Raw genomic sequence first — 16552 nt, 5'->3', positions numbered from 1 at the left:
AGAGTATGCCAATTGGCCCAAGATTTGGACGTCATTGGGGGAATATGGACGTCTGGCAAGGCAGACGGCACATCGAGGGAAATGTCGACTCACCTTGCTAGGAGTGCTGAAAATGTCACACGAGAACGAAAAGTGGTCTGACAATTGCGATTTCACAGGCAAATTGGAAAGAAGGGGGACTATGTGCTGGAAAGCATTAATGCCACGGGTCTGAAGGAATGAAGCCTGACTTGATTCAAAGGATGGAGATGATCTACTACCCGCTCATGGAATAATTTTACAGGACTGAATACGTTATATCGTGATACGCAACTGAGAAACGCCACATATCCCGACTCCAAATCCACCTTGTCATACACGATCAATGGCAAGGTGGGTGAATATTGCAATCTTGACGGAACATGGAAATTGTGGCTACTTTGCCCCATAGGCTTGATCGATTTGCTTCTTGAATTTGTCCAATATCGCTCTCCTGTTCACCTTCTGTGCTGCAGTGGTCATTCCCTGTAGAGAGTTAGGCCATCGCTTCAGAAAAGATTCGGCTTAGCTATAGACTTACGTTCGCTGGCGTCCATTCCTCTTCCGACATGACAACTCCTTCAATAATTTCGATGCCCTGTAAGCCACCGCCCTTCCCTGCATCTTGAAGCTCTTTGAGCACGAGGGTGTTCAACTTTTTGTTGTGCACTAGCTCCTCGAGGCCAGTGCCCTCAACTCCGTTCTGCTCCGCTTTCTTCTTGAGTGCTGGTTCTGCTGGTACAATTATGGCAATTGGTTTGTTCTTGTCCGTTGCAGCATACACGCAGATATTTGCAACGATCGACGACGAGCGATATATCGATTCAAGCTTCTCCAATGCGATGTACTCACCATTTAGGGTCTTGACGAGGTTTTTCTTGCGATCGATTATCCTTAGATGGCCATTCTTGTCAAATTCGCCAATGTCGCCCGTCTTGAACCACCCATCGTCCGAGAAAGCTTCTGCGGTTTCCTTTTCGTTTTTGAAGTACCCCTCGACCACTGGCGTTCCTCTGATCCAAATTTCACCTTGCGGAGGCTTATTTTCGGCATAATATCCGGCATCTGGGAAGTCGACCAGCTTGATCTCGATAGATGAAGGGATGTCTCCAAGAGCGGTATCACTCCAGTGTAATGGGTCCATGAGAGCTCCCATCGCCGTAGTCTCCGTCAATCCATATCCTGATATCATAGGTGTTATCGCGAGGGAAATGAAGCGTTGTGTGTCCTTTGCAATTGGACCACCACCATTCATGCAAACGCGCAGCTGACCACCAGTAGCGTCTTTGATCTTCTTGAATACTACGGCGTCTAGAAGGCCGCTCCCAGGAAGTCCGGATGACATAAGGAAGCTCTTCGCAGCAAGAGCCCCCCAGAACATGTTCTTCACTATCGGGCTTCCTGCGTTCACCTTGCCAATGATACCTTTCTTCACAGATTCCCAAACTTGGGGTACACCCACAAGAATAGTCGGTTTGAATTCCCGGATGTCACCCTTGCAGTTTCGGACAGACGAATCCGACAGCGTCTTGGGATTTCCATAGCCCATAGTGCCACCCCAGAATAGGCAAGCATTCTCAAATACAAATTCAAGAATGTGAGCAAGGGGCAGGTAAGTCAGCAATTTATCGCCTGGCCCAATGTATTGACCGATAATGGTCGTCACCCCAGCGATAGATGCAAGGACTGACTTGTGCTTTAGCGGTACACCTTTTGGAGTTCCGGTGGAGCCCGAGGTATACATAATGCAGCAAAGATCTTCGGGTGACGGTGGCGTGGGTTCAACCGGATTCTCTTCGCCTAACTTTCGAAGCTCCTCGAAGCTCAAGACTTGAGGACTGCTGCTCAGCGCTTTAAGCTTGTTGATGTTCTCTTGTTTGGGCTCTCCGTCGTCATTGTAGATCACGAGTTTCACGTTTGTAGCTTCTGTGAGTGGATTTACCAAATTGCCGAGCAGATGAGGGTCGCAATAGATAGCCTTGGCTTCCACCTGAACTAGAGAATGCTTGAGGCCCTCTTCACCTAAGGTATCATATGCTGTAGCTATAGCAATAGATTGTGAAACCGCGCCATGAGACATCCCCAGCCAATGAGGACTATATGCAATTAGTCACCATGATTTCTAGTGAGTGCGACGGACAATACCTCGTTGCCGCAAAGAGGTGTAGTATGTCGCCTTTAGCAAGGCCAGACTCTCTCAAGCCAGCACCGATTTGCATGCATAGCTTCTCGTACTCGGTGAAAGTAATGAAATTGTATCCGCTTAGCTCGAAGTAAGTCCACTTCTTGTCCACCATTTGCTCCTTTCCTTCGATCATCTTCTTGATCTGTTTCGTCTCGATATGCGTCTTGATCAGCTTTCTCGAGCCAAGCGCTTTTGCATTTCCATAGGCATTTGCACTACGCTTGAGTATGTCGAATATTGTTTTGACGTCCTCCGAGGGCGAATCGATCAGCTTGTCCTTTGATTTCGGATGCCGCCGGGGGATGGTTTCGCCTTTGACAGGTGAATATCCTGAAGCTTCAACAGTAAACGGTCCACTCTGCATCATTCTTGGGTACACCGTCCGGTTGTCCTTCTGGTGACCCGCATAGTTTTTATCTGCCATGCCTGGGACTTGCTTTCGGAAGAATGTATGAAGGAAGTTTAGGTCACACTGTAATTTTCAAGTGCATCAAAGTGCACGAGATGTCGTAAGAATGATTCGTACCGAGGTTGATATTCAAGGCAGCTACTTATTAGCTGCTGCTAGAGGTTTCTTGCAGCCTCAGGTGAAGGTCCGGGTACAGTCCGCCCAGCTTTGCCAATGCGGTCATGCCGGTAAATAATAGGCGCTAGAATTATTACAATACATCTTTGGGATAGGTAATGCTCCAAGTTCACTCCACAACAGCACATGAATGCGTCTCGGACAAGGAATCATGACCAATCCGCTCATTCGATTTTCTCTACTGGTCTGCGGGAGTCTGATGTCCACGTATGATGGATAGAGTTGCATATTGAAAGGGGTTTTAGAATTGACACTTCTGAGCCTCACAGATTGATTTACCCTTTTGATCTGCCTTGTATTCATGGCCTCAAAAGACATCTTCTCCGATCTGGATCCTTTAATTTCAGACGCGGATGAAGAAACATTCATTCTTTTCTCCCAGAACCTGCCCTCGCAAAACCTAGGTTTCATCGACTCCAAAGCCTATTCCCTAGACCTCACTGTCGCAGGCAAAGACTTGACGATCTCTCAATCGCCAGGGCTCCTCTCTTCAACTCGCAAGGATGGCACCACTGGAGCCGTCCTATGGAAGGTGACGCATTTGTTCGCGGAGTGGATCGCTTCGAAGGGCAATTTCCTCTTCAAGCGCGGTTTTGCGAATACTAAGTCCACCGTGATTGAATTGGGATGTGGCATTTCTGGTCTCATCCCGTTGGTACTGGCGCCGAAAGTTGGCAGATTCATTGCTACTGACCAGGAGTATGTCTTCAAGCTTTTGAGGCAGAATCTAGAGGTAAATAGTCCTAACAACGGCAACGTCAGATATGCCAGAGGAGCCAAGAGGCCGGCCGGATCGAAATTGAAGGATTCAGCCAACAACATCGAGGTGTTAGCGCTTGATTGGCAAGGTAATTCAGCATCGTCCTTGTCGTCCTTTTTGCCAAACGAGTCAGGTGTCGATCTGATCGTAGCGTGCGATTGTATCTATAATGAAGAGCTTATCCCCCCTTTTGTTGACACATGCGTCGACATCTGTCGGATAAGACAAAGATCTAAAGACAGAGATACACCCACTGTAATTGCGGTGGCGCAGCAGCTTCGCTCTGATCGGGTGTTTGGTGCTTGGCTTTCAGCATTCATGAAGCACTTTGATGTCTGTAAAGTTCCAGATGACTTTGAAGGAAACCCGTTGTGGTCTAGCGAGGGATTCACGCTGCATATTGCAGTTCTGAAACGATTTGAAATAGAATGTGGTGCAATTACTGCAGGCTAGACAAAAGAAAAGACTAGAGGCTGGACAGGAAAGTGAAAGATGCAAAGATGCAAGTCTTCTATATTTCAAGGGTATTTGGATACTCACAACATTTTTCAGCACGGAAAAGATTCAATCCCTCTTTCCAGGCCCATATCCGTTCATACCGATCCCACTTCCAGGGAATGCGTAGCCGCCGCCTCTTTCTCCACCCATTCTATCCTTCCCATACCGTTTTATTCTTCGTGGCAGTTCCACACCTCTGAAATAGGCGAGACTCGCCGCAACACCCACTCCACAGCTAAATAAACAATACACCACCGTCGAAAAATGCACATGACCACCCAACCCCGCCGATAATGTTGTTGAAGGGGGTAAAGTGGGACTCGAATACCAATGTACAAACAGCCTAAATGGTAGTGGATCGCCAATAACGATCCTGGTGCTTCCACTGCTAAGGCTAGGGCTCGAGTACGCGCTTGCCGCTAAAATGTCTGCGTCCATGCCTTCTAAATCTGGGCTTGTGTGTAGAAGGACGTTCATTTGCGGGTTCACGTGGACGTGGCTAAGTTGCAGTGCCCCGCTAAGGGCGAATATCAGTGGTATGTAGGAGTCGGCCGGGCTGGCAGGTTGAGAGGCGGATGCACTAGGGTTCATGGACTCTTCGGCCGTGAGAGGATGGGTAGGTATGCGACATGTGAGAGGCGCGTCATTGTGGATGTAGAATTCAAGGAGATGAAAGAGAGGGTCTGTGAGGGCGGCGAGTGTACAATTGATTTCTGCAAAAGCTTTAGTCTTCAAATTGATAGCACCGCATGGCAAGAAAGAAGATGTACCCTTCTCCACGCCAAAATAAAGTTCCAGCGGTCGAGACGTCTCATTGCATGTGAAGAATGGGATATATTGAAGCTGACCTTGCTCATCGGTGATCTAGAGGAGATGGAGTAAGCAATAGGAGCTCATGAACGGTTAGTAGCAAGGCAAATCTTCTCACGTGTTCGCCGGTGTCACTGTTCAAAGATTTAGCTTAAAGACTTCATTGTCACGGGCACGCAAGGACATGACCTACATCGTCCTGTTGAGACATGTCACCGGTATAGAATCTCCATAAGCGTAGCTCTTGGTGTCTGACTTTTGATTGGCCCCTTTGGCGGCTCTAGTGACTGCGATATATATGGATATCCAAACATAGCAGAGAAGCCATGTATATTCAAAGCCTCCATGGGCCATAACCAAAGCTCATGAGCGAAAGTGTCGACTTTTCATCTCACTGATGATTTACTGTAACGTTCCTCTACTCTTGTTCCGAAAGTACCGGTGTTAGCGTGAAGACGCTAGTATCGAGCCGCGTGGCACTAGTAATCTACTGACGCTTGGTCCCAGCAGGATACAGCTCGTCTATACTTGCTTGCGTCGCTTAGTCAGAGCATGGCCGCGTAAACCCTATAGGGGGAAGATATGGTGAAATGCCACAAGGCGTACTCCGCCGCGTGCCTCCTTATAATTACCCCTTAAGCTTAGGTACTGGACCTTGGTGTGGCCATGTTCAGACTAATCGACCCTCGTTGGGTGGACGAAATTTTACCGTATTTTGTACCTCGTGACTTTGGACAGCGCTATTCATATGTACTCCGTTATGACCCTGTCGAAAGTCTATGCAATCCCTGCCTTCTTCTTGAACTCGTTGATCAGCCCACTCGTACTACTGTCGTGAGTGGTGTTCTCTCCGCTCTGGTCAAGCTCAGCTTGAATCTTCTTTGCCAAACTCTTCCCTAGCTCCACACCCCATTGGTCGAAGCTATTGATGTTCCAGATCGCGCCTTCCGTGAACGTGAAATGCTCGTAGTAAGCAATCAAAGCTCCCAGCGTGCTTGGCGTGATCTTTTGTGCAAGGATCGACGTTGTCGGGCGATTGCCAAGGAATTTCTTGTGAGGCACGAGGTCGTCGGGTGCCCCTTCTGCTTTGACTTGGTTCTCGTCTTTTCCGACCATCAAGGCTTCTGCCTGGGCAAAGAAATTGGATGCAAGCATTCTGCAGAGATCAGCTTCAACTGCGTCGGGGTAGCTCAAACGATAAGACTTACTTCTGATGGACGTTGTTTTCGATTGGGTTGTGGCTTTCAGCGGCCAGGATGAAGTCGGTAGGAATCAGCTTGGTACCTTGATGCAGGAGCTGGTAAAATGAGTGTTGAGCGTTGGTCGCCGGCTCACCGAACAGAATTGCCCCTGTGGTATATTTGACGTAATCACCAGACCTTGTGATCGCTTTGCCATTTGATTCCATTGACAATTGCTGAAGATAGGCAGGGAAGCGGTGCATGTACTGATCAAATGGCGAGACTAGGTGTGTCTGTGCGCCAAAGCAGTCAGAGTACCACACGCTCAGCAAGCCACCAATGACAGGAATATTTTGCTCCAAAGGAGTATTCTTGAAATGCATGTCCATTGCATGGGCTCCGGCAAGAAAGTCATGGAAATTCTTGAACCCAATATAAATGGCGACACTTAAGCCGATGGCACTCCACACACTGTATCGACCGCCAACCCAGCTCTCAAATCCAAACATGTTTTCCTTGTCGATTCCAAACTTTGTCACCTCTTCAACATTCGTCGAGAGAGCGACGAAATGTTTTGCGATAGCCTTCTCATCCTTGGCCTTCTCCATGAACCAATGCTTAGCGGAATTTGCATTTGTTACTGTCTCGGCCGTGGTGAATGTTTTTGAAGCGACCAGGAAGAGTGTGTCTTCCGGGTCTGAGTCCTTCAGTGCTTCTGCCATATGGGTACCATCAATGTTGGACACGAAGTGCAGCTTCATATCGCGATCGCCGTAGGGTTTCAGCGCTTCTGTGACCATGACGGGACCTAGATCTGAGCCTCCGATGCCAATATTGATAATGGTCTTAATCTTCTTGCCGGTGTAGCCTTTCCATTGTCCATCCCTGACTTGATCCGAGAAGTCCTTCATGTGGTCCAACACACTGTTGACTTCCTCAACCACGCTCTTACCGTCCACCTGCATTGGCTGGTTGGAGACATTCCGGAGTGCGACGTGATAGACCGCCCTCTTTTCCGTGAAGTTGATCTTTTCGCCTGCAAACATATCATCACGGAGTTTTTCTAACCCGGCATCTTTAGCAACTTGAACGAGTATTTGTATCGTTTCTTCTGTGATAAAATTCTTTGAGAAGTCGAAAAGGATCTCTGAGCCGTCAACAGTATTTTTGAAAGTACGCGAGAGCTTGCGAAACCGTTCCGGATCTTTTTGGAAAAACTCTTTTAGGACAATGTTGACGCCCAGCTCTTCGTGATGCTTCTGCAATTTCGACCAGGATGGTAGATCCAACATCTGTGCAAATTCGGCCATCTTGAGGACTTTTGATCAATTGAGTCTGTCGATTGAGTCTATACTAGACGGTAAGAATATCAATAAAGGAAACGAGTTTGGGTTATGAGGAGGAGTTGGCACTGGGAACTGCTGCCTGTCAAAACAGTTGTTTTCCGTGACGTGAAGTAGGTAAGCTTATGTGCGGACGCAGCTGCCCCACCAAAAGGACCCCACTATTCCGCCGTCTTCCGCCGCCCCTGACTTCCGGGGGTTGTAACAAGGTAGCAATGTGCACAGAATAGCAATTGCCAGCTAAGAGGAATGCAAGACATACGAGAAGATAGTGAAACTTGAGAGATTGATTGAGCAATGTTGCTCATGGTCTTCTTGCATACAATCACCAAATGCCCCCGACCGGTGCCCCAACTTCAAAGCCAATGGGCACTCGTGCAATTCTATACTGTTTTGAAATGCATGAAAGCGCCGCCATATCTTCATAATCATCTCGCGTGCAAGACCTACTGATCGATAACTTAACGTGCCACGTCCGAGAAGGAAGGATCCTTTACACTGCCTCCAGCATCCCCAAGCCCAGCCACGGGCCGGTTGTATGACCAGCCCGTAAATTGCTGTTGCATGGTCTGCGAAAGCATTGGTCCTTCCACATATGAATCCGTTGGTGCTTCGGAGGTGAATTCCCGGTCGAAGTTAGCCGTATCAAGGGCATCTGTCACGTTTGGCTTGAAAGTTGGGTCGTATCGCCTTTGGAGCAATTTCCTCCAATCGATAGCCTGGAAGAAAGGGTGTGCTTTGATCTCAGAGGGACCCTTCGCACCAAGCCTCATCGCCGGGTTGCGGTCAAGAAGCTGTATCAAGAGGTCCTTTGCCGCTGGTGGTACGATTTCTGGGCCTGGAAAATGCAATGGTTCTGACAAGATCTTCCGGTACATCTCATTCGTATTTTCGTCGTAATAAGGAGGTAGTCCTGTCAGCATCTCGTAAAGAAGAACACCAAGAGTCCACCAGTCCACTGTCTTATCATAGCCTTGCCCGAGTAAGAGCTCGGGCGCGAGGTATTCGGGGGTGCCACAAAATGCTTGCAAACCATTAGCACTACAACGACCGTTCGCTTACTCCAATTCACTTACTGTTCGTCCTGTCTTCATCTTTCATGTCCATCTTGCATAGACCAAAATCACAGAGTGCAATATGACCAGAGTAATCGAGAAGGATGTTCTCAGGTTTCAAATCCCGGTACACCACATTGAAGCCGTGCAGACACTCCAAAGCACACAGCAATTCTGCAGTGTAGAATCTCGAACGATTGACATCAAATCTTTGCTCGCGTTGCAAATGGTGGAAAAGCTCCCCACCATTGACGAAGGCGAGCACCAAGTATAATTTCTCTGGAGATTGAAAGGAAAACTTTAGAGGAACGATGAAAGGATTGTTGATTTGTGCAAGTACTGATCGCTCGGCTAGTGTATGTGCAACTTCTGATCTGGAGATTATGTGTGCTTTTCGGATCGTCTTGAGGGCGTATATTCGGTGGGTGTCCTTTTTCCTGGAAGACCAATTAGTACGGTGCCTTATCTGGAGTACGCTGAGACGTACATGACCTGCATGACTTTGCCAAAGCTTCCTTTACCAACTACTTTCAGTAGCTCGAAATCCTCAATCTTGAGCGTTCGTTGTCGGTTTTCAACGAAAGCGACCCCAACCTTGACAGAACCAGAGCCGAAAGCAACCTCTAGCCAATCTGTACCCATTTGACCCAGGTGTCTTGCCTGCTGCTGGTTGGCCATAACCTTCTCCCAATCCTTCCTGCCTGTTTTCGGGTCTTCTGAAGAATATTGCCCCTCCTCAAATCTAGGATTGACGCGCACGGCGCCTAAAAAGATATCTTCACTACGACCAGCGCCTGGGCGAGCATTTGGGTTTCTTAGAAAAATTTGTACGGATAGATCTGTGGCTCTTGAAACATCAAACTTATAGGACGTATTGTCGCCCGCCCATAAGGGATTTTGCGGGCTTCCTGAAACTGCGTCGACAAACACTTGTACCTTATCGAAATCCAGCAGCGCATAGGGTAGGTGTCGCGAAGAGTATCTGCCATGGATCGTTGGAGCAGCATTAATACCACCTCCAGTTGCTGATTGAGGTCGATTCTGAGCGTAGGATCCTGCCATTCCACCTGGGGTACGGCCCATAGGATCACGCATGGAGCCCGCCACGCCATATCCTGATGAGATTGAATTTTGTAGTTGAGAGTTGTATGTTTGCTGATATTGCGCTGGTAGAGAGAAATCTTTGCCCTCATGGAGAGTGACTATGAGGATGCCAGGTTTGCTCGGTACTTGCGGCGGTGATGCAATCATATCTTCCGAAGCCGCTACACAACATCAGACACGCAATTGGGAAAGCTCTTGAGATGACTGACCAATGCCATTCGTGCTTGTAGTACTGGTTTTGCTTACGCTACTCGTCGTCGTCATGAGCTTTTCGTCTGACAGTGGTTGCTCATCGCTTTTGACTGTAGAAGTCGATGTAGACCGACCGCTGAGGCTGCTTTTCAATGGCCCGAGATGGGTCTCTTTAAACTCTTTGCAGTGTCAGTAAACTGAAGATCGTGTGACTTGACATATTACTTACTCTTTGTTAGATTCCAAGACATTCTCAAAATGTCACAATACCACTTGGAACGAACAATATACCAAGTCTCCGCCCAAAACTAATGGTAAAAGTGTGGCTTGAAATGGAAGGACAAGAAGGCTATGCCGTTTGTGCAATATCTCGACGCGCCCTAAATGGGAAGTGGTATCGACGGAAGATGGGTGGGAATCGAATAAAAAGAACTGTAGGACCGTTGGCTACTTATATCAGTGTGCGGCTTGGTTGAGGATTACTGGTGAGGAACATAGCATGAACGTAGCTTGAGGTACTCCCTGAATCTCTAAGCGGGCCACCGTTCGTATTGAAAAGTATTTTAGGTTAGTGAGCTGTGGCGCGGTGAAACCTAATTTGCCGCTCCTTAGCCGCATAGGGATTAGGGACTACCTGACGAAGGACGTCGATGATTCCAGTTGATACGGAAAGGAACACAGCATTGCCAAGTACGATCTCGTCCAGATATTGATGTTTGCGTCATTACAGAGTCAAGAACCAAGAGCATCAATGCAGCAAAAGTGGTGTGGTGACTGTGGTCATACACAGCTCCGTAGCACAGTCTTCGTCTAGTCCCCGCTTCTGGAGGTCACTATCCAAGCATGAGATATGGGTGTCCTGAAAAAGAAGTCGGCCGCAAGAGGCACCGAAGGTGGATCAAAATATATTTGTGATGTTTGTTCGGGCGACATCACTGCCACTGTAAGCCCTGCGCTCCGCCATTTGATGTCTTAGCATTCACCTTTGACACTCGCCGTAGGTACGTATACATTGTACTGTCTGCGCGGACTACGACCTTTGCGTACCATGCTTCAAAGATGGTCTCCTGTCACGCGACCACAAACCCGCCGAACACGCGTACTCCGTCATAGAACAACACTCTATACCTATTTACGATCCTGGCTGGGGCGCGGATGAAGAGCTATGTCTATTAGAGGGCGCAGAGAATTACGGACTTGGTTCCTGGTCAGACATTGCTGATCATATTGGCGGCTACCGCAAGAAGGAAGAGGTCCGAGATCATTATTACAAGACCTACATTGACAGTCCTAATTTCCCGTTACCTGAGCATGCCGATCCTTCAGATAGAATCATCATGGAAGAGATGCCTAGGGAGATGTTTCAGGCAAGGAAAAAACGACGGATAGAGATGCGCAAAGAACAAGCCAAGGCGGCACCGCCAGCGACGCCGAAGCAGAAGCCCACAGCCTCTGTACCCGCATGTCACGAAGTCGCAGGTTACATGCCCGGCCGTTTGGAGTTCGAGACTGAATTCGCCAATGAGGCGGAGGAAGCAGTTCAACACATGCAATTTGAGCCTGGGGAAGGTGTAAACCCTCGCACAGGTGAACTAGAACCCGAAATGGAACTCAAAATGGTCGTCATGGACATCTACAACTCTCGCCTCACATCGCGGGCCGATAGAAAGAAGGTGATATTCGAGCACAGCCTTCTTGAGTACAAAAAGAACACCAACATCGAAAAGAAGAAGACTAAAGAAGAGAAAACCCTCCTCGACAAGGTCAAACCCTTCGCTCGAATGATGAATCACCAGGACTTCACCGACTTCGCCGCAGGCGTGAACGAAGAGCTCAATCTCCGGCAAGCCATTTCGCAATTGCAAGACTGGCGAAACATGCAACTCTCCACATTGAAAGAAGGCGAGAAGTACGAGCAAGAGAAACAGGCCAAGCTAGCGAAGCCACCACCTACTGGCGGCCAATTCGACCGCCAACCGGGGTTTCGTCCTGAAAAGAAAGCGGAACCAAAAGTCGTACCAGACCTCTGTATCGAGCTTACCGCAGCCGAGCTCCCGGAGCGGCTCAAGCCTGTCCCACCGCCTCCCCCGCAGCATCAACAACCACCTTCTTCTCATCAAAGAGGCCCCCTCACGAACGGCAATGCAAATGCCACGCCGGCCCCTCCCCCGGTAGCGCCTCACAAGACAAAGTACAATATACAATCATTACCGAATGTACCCCGTATGGACCTCAAATCAGAGAATGCCACAGATATACAGCTGTTGACGAGGGAAGAGGAGGAACTGTGCTCAGTACTAGGCATCATGCCCAAGCCTTATTTGGCTATGAAAGAGGGGATCTTGAACCTCGCAATGAAGAATGGCGGACAATTGAAAAGGAAAGGTGTCAGGGAGTTATGTAAAGTATGTTTTCACGAATTAATCCAAAAGATGCCTCACTAACACGACTAATCAATAGATTGATCCGTCGAAAAGCGGGCGATTATTTGACTTTTTCGTGCACTCGGGCTGGATACTCAAGGCATGACCTTGGGGAGGGGGGAAGCACTCTGATTTATTTAAAGTCGTTCAATGGATGTAGAAGACGACGTGAAACGGAACTTTAACGCTGCTTTTCGAGCGGACTTTTGGGTTGGTATTACTGGATGGACGTAGAAAAGGGACAGAATTATATACTTGGCTTTTCTCCTGAACCTGTAAACTACATGATTAGACCCGCCAGGCATCATCCACTGTATGCAAATGTCGCTAATCATACAATGCGTTTCTGTTTCCCACGACTCCCGGTGAATAATTATAATAGACAGAGCCCCTAACGCCACGCTATTCTTTGGATAACATACCAGATGCCATACGAAATGCTACTATAACCAAGCGACTCCAGGAAATTGCTGCCGTATGCTAGTGTTGACTTTATACTGAAAGATTCCCTCCTCAGTCGCCACGTACCTTGCGCCACTATCAGTGTCCCACCGATCATAAACCATAGAGAGAGACTTACAATTCTCGTCCGCTCAGGCCCCAACCGACGCCCATAGTGACGACTCCGTCTTGTCGGTTGACCCGCATTAGTAGATCGCTCATCGAAGGTAGCTCGCCTTCTTCGCCAGTTCTTGGGTGAGACCTCAGAATACTCAAGCGCTGCGCATTCATCAGATTAAGCTGCCTTTGCTGTTCATTTCTCGACGCTAATTGGTGAAGAGTCTGGAGCTGCTGAAATTGGCTTTGGTAGTCTACAGGATCCGTACTAGATCGACGGTCGAGGTCGCGAAGAGTCGCTGAAGGCGCTATTCTACTTCGCACGCTAGATAGTGCATCGTTACTTGCGTTCATAGCGTTGCTAATGGTGTGCCAAGACGAGTCGAGTGCTGGAAAAGAAGGATCATTCATAACTGATGTAGACGATGGGAGACGGGAAGGCGAAGCCGAAAGAGGTATAGACCCAGTTCCTATTGGTGCCAGTGATGTTGAATCGTTTGCAGCGGAGTTAGAGTTGGAAACGACCACGGAACTCCGTCGCCGAGGATGGAATAACCTTTCGCCAGATGATCTAGAGCTGTCAGAGTTGCGGAGACGCATGTACTCAGCTATGCTTGCAGTTTGGCGAGCATGATTAGTAGATGAGGAATTCGTTCCTTCCCATGGCGGGGTCGGCGGAAGGAATCTGTTCGAGCTGTTGTAATGTATACTGAGGGGCGCAGATGGATCATTATTGTTGTTGTTGCGTCTTGCCCTCCGCTGGCTGTGGTCTTCCATTGTCCGACGCTCACTCTCTGTCAAACGATGCGGGTTGCTCCTTAGATGCGTCAGCTCATTAGAAATGCTCTCTCTATATATGCGTCTTCGATCGGCGGCATACTCCATGAGGTCCGCAGTATTCATAACTGCGGACAAGTAATTCTGAGTTGCAAGTGCTTCGTCGTGCGTGTCGAGAAATCGGCGCTCGATTTCTAATTGTCGCTGTTCAAACGTACTTTCTTGGTCTTGAACATCCACCCTCTTCAAGTCCGATGAGTCTGGCTCTAGATGAATGATTTGGGCAGACTGAAGGGCATTACGCAGATCGATGACATTCACACGCCCTTGCTCTTCCACAACGGCTAAGAGATCCCAAGGGCTGGGTGAAAAACTCATTGAGCGGATCGCTCCAGAAACATTTTGTCTTGAAGAGTTGAGAATACCAATCACAGCATTTTCGCTGTCCAGATCCTCCATGATACGAGCAGTGTCAAATATGGTGATCACGCCCATTTGAGATGCTACGGCGCAGATATGTCCAGATGGAGAAAAGGCCGTGCAGAAATAGCAGTCGGCCTTGTGAGCGAGACTTACTTGTGGCTGACAGATATCTTTCCAGTCCCATGTCCAGCATGGCTTTCCATGTCGAAAGACTTCCTTGAACATTCGTTGATGGAAAAAGACTTGTGGCTTATCTCCAACCGCAAGGAGCATCTTCCCGTCAGGTGAAATCGTGGCGTGATTCATTTGCGTACAATATTGTTCAGGACCATTCAATTCTTCCATTTTAGTGAGTGAGAAGATGCGAATGCTCCGATCATTGTTCCTAGGGGTCATTAGTGAGGGTCTAAATTCGTCTTGTTGCGCCACATCTCACGTTAGGAGTACGATGATCTGGTCTTCTAGCCCCTCACGTCCCCCCGGAAGTCGTTGTATGGCCACCGAGTTCACGATGTCCTCGCCAATGATGTTCTCGTGCACCTCATACCTGACGGGGCGGGGAGGAGAGCGGCTGGTTGACGAGCCTTGCTGAAGCAGACCTCGCGACTCTGGGTCCAAATCCAATGGCAGCAAGTCATCGACTTCAGCATATTGGTACGGTGGTAGATAGCCAGCAGCCTCATCAGAGCCTCGCTTGATCTCGATAAAGGCGCATTGTCCTTTCGTTTCGCCCCCCCAGCTCCCACACAAATCCATCCATGTGCGGCGTCCAAACACAACGGTCTCCATTTGAAGCTTTTGATCAGCCGCCTCCTGTTTGTCGGCAGATGCAGAGAGTATATCTCCATATTCGCGGCATAATAAATGTAATCTTTAACCCTGGTACTGATGAAGTTCTTGAGCTGAGGGTGTTGTGGGGGAATCCTGATCGGGAAGAGGCTCGCCTTCTTGTCAAATATCAACGAACTTGTAGATAGCGGTCTCGTGAAGTCGACTGTCATGTTGAAGGATGCAAGCGAAGCTCAGAGGGTAGGAACCTAGGAAGGGGCTCATCGAGCTGGAGACTGGAACTTTGGAAGTCGTCGTCCTTGATCTCGTGAACTCGAATGCCTCCGCGTAGATGAGACGAGCATGAGAAAACCTTCCAAGGTCCAAAATTCAATCGTCGTCCGCATACACGACGATCATAGTAGATAATGTAAATATATGGATGTGCTTTTGGCCTTGGGAGGCGTTACAAGCAAGGTAACTCCGATGACGTTTGATTGGCTCAATTTGGACACGCTAGGAGTCTTGTGCTCGAGCATGCATTATTAGGTAATCCGTTTTTGAAGTTTTGAACAACGATTGACTTCACAATTCGACGAGCACTTGTCCTGTTGAAGGTAATTACAGCAACTTCTGTTGATGGACTTGGTTTCGACTAAGTACTTTCGTGAAGATCTTGTGGATAAATCATACCATTCAAACAAGGTAGCCATCTTGTGTGAGACCAGGGAAGAATCACGCCGCTTTTTGCACTACTGAGAATGCTGCACCGGCTGGACAGTCAAGGTCGCCGCAATCAGATCGGCGTGCAGCAGTCGCCGATCGACGGAGATTGGCCTTGGCATGATCCTTGCAGATGCTTGAGATGGTAACAACTCACGCTCTGCGAGCGCAGCTACCTGAAATCTTTCGTATTCTCCTCGCAAAAGCTCACAAACTCTCCTGCCACTCCTGTCCCGCCTTCCTCCTTCGTCTTCATCGCTGCCAGTAAATCTTGTCTTGGGCCTGGATGCAGTCTTCCCCATGGTACTACGTATTGCCCTCCATGATTGACCTCTAAGTTCTCTGCCAACCCGGCCCAAAGTTCAGTGTACGCGCCCATCTTCGCTGGATACAATAGCGGACTCGAGAGAAAGCCGAGGATCCATGGCGCATGTCTCAGGAGTGCGGTTTTTAAATTTCCCGGATTCTGCGTTAAAACTCAAGACACCTTGGTCTGCAACTTGAGCTGCTAGAGCATCAGCAAGAAACCAATTGCCAGTTTTGGAATTGAGGTAGTTCCGTTGTTGGTTTGAGGGTAGGTTTGTGAGCTCAGAAATGTGAAGTCCAGATCTAGGGGCGGAGAGATCGACAACAATGGAGGAGGTCCAAACCACGCGGACGGAGGCTGAGGATGGCATTTTCGCTGTCTGTAGGAGGATTGGAAGGAAAAGTTGGGTTAGAAGGTAAGGGCCAAGACAGTTGGTCGCCATTGACAATTCGTGGCCTTGTTTTGAGGTTGACTCCTTGGGCGGGAGAGAAACGCCTGCATTATTGAATAAAACATGAAGTCTTGATTCTTTGGAGGTGAAGTGATCGACGGCGGGCTTGATCGTGGTAAGATCATCCAGGGAGAGCGGAAGGAAATGAAGCTGGCCTGAGGAGTCTGGGTGGAGACTCTTGATTTGCGACATTGCGGACTCCGCTTTTGCCTCTGAACGGCCGGCTATGTATACGCTGCCGCCAGCTTGGAATAGCATGGTGCATAATTCAAGCCCTACACCTGAGTAGCCGCCCGTCACAACAAATACTTTGCCTCTTTGGATAGGGAGATTAGCTTCCGTCAAAGTTGGTGGAGGTGGAAAAAATTGAGAGAACGTGACACCCATTTC

General features: G+C 48.6%; 7 protein-coding genes across 7 annotated transcripts; 2 read left to right on the top strand and 5 right to left on the bottom strand.

The window, feature by feature from the left end:
- Positions 1-414: 414 nt before the first annotated feature.
- KY384_003297 (uncharacterized protein) lies at positions 415-2627 on the bottom strand (the record flags this gene model as incomplete). Its single annotated transcript, XM_044811816.1, has 3 exons — positions 415-504; positions 560-2114; positions 2164-2627. 3 exons carry the CDS (start codon positions 2625-2627, stop codon positions 415-417), a joined length of 2109 nt encoding a protein of 702 aa, XP_044670949.1.
- A 463-nt stretch (positions 2628-3090) lies between these two features.
- KY384_003296 (uncharacterized protein) lies at positions 3091-4002 on the top strand (the record flags this gene model as incomplete). Its single annotated transcript, XM_044811815.1, has 1 exon — positions 3091-4002. One exon carries the CDS (start codon positions 3091-3093, stop codon positions 4000-4002), a length of 912 nt encoding a protein of 303 aa, XP_044670948.1.
- A 1632-nt stretch (positions 4003-5634) lies between these two features.
- On the bottom strand, positions 5635-7348 carry KY384_003295 (uncharacterized protein; the record flags this gene model as incomplete). The annotated part of the gene is made up of 2 exons (XM_044811814.1): positions 5635-6013; positions 6066-7348. 2 exons carry the CDS (start codon positions 7346-7348, stop codon positions 5635-5637), a joined length of 1662 nt encoding a protein of 553 aa, XP_044670947.1.
- Positions 7349-7842: 494 nt separating this feature from the next.
- KY384_003294 (uncharacterized protein) lies at positions 7843-9983 on the bottom strand (the record flags this gene model as incomplete). Its single annotated transcript, XM_044811813.1, has 5 exons — positions 7843-8405; positions 8458-8873; positions 8924-9701; positions 9750-9911; positions 9962-9983. 5 exons carry the CDS (start codon positions 9981-9983, stop codon positions 7843-7845), a joined length of 1941 nt encoding a protein of 646 aa, XP_044670946.1.
- Positions 9984-10582: 599 nt separating this feature from the next.
- Positions 10583-12261, top strand: KY384_003293 (uncharacterized protein; the record flags this gene model as incomplete). Its single annotated transcript, XM_044811812.1, has 3 exons — positions 10583-10675; positions 10734-12137; positions 12193-12261. 3 exons carry the CDS (start codon positions 10583-10585, stop codon positions 12259-12261), a joined length of 1566 nt encoding a protein of 521 aa, XP_044670945.1.
- Positions 12262-12731: 470 nt separating this feature from the next.
- On the bottom strand, positions 12732-13985 carry KY384_003292 (uncharacterized protein; the record flags this gene model as incomplete). Its single annotated transcript, XM_044811811.1, has 1 exon — positions 12732-13985. The coding sequence occupies one exon, from the start codon at positions 13983-13985 to the stop codon at positions 12732-12734; it is 1254 nt and encodes a 417-aa protein (XP_044670944.1).
- Positions 13986-15766: 1781 nt separating this feature from the next.
- KY384_003291 (uncharacterized protein) lies at positions 15767-16549 on the bottom strand (the record flags this gene model as incomplete). The annotated part of the gene is made up of 1 exon (XM_044811810.1): positions 15767-16549. One exon carries the CDS (start codon positions 16547-16549, stop codon positions 15767-15769), a length of 783 nt encoding a protein of 260 aa, XP_044670943.1.
- Positions 16550-16552: the final 3 nt, after the last annotated feature.

Source organism: Bacidia gigantensis (assembly GCF_019456465.1).
Source record: "Bacidia gigantensis strain McMullin 20006 chromosome Unknown contig_180, whole genome shotgun sequence".
In the NCBI taxonomy this organism is placed as follows: Eukaryota; Fungi; Ascomycota; class Lecanoromycetes; order Lecanorales; family Ramalinaceae; genus Bacidia; species Bacidia gigantensis.
Note: the sequence above shows the minus strand (reverse complement) of the source record. Positions and strands in the feature narration are given on the sequence as shown.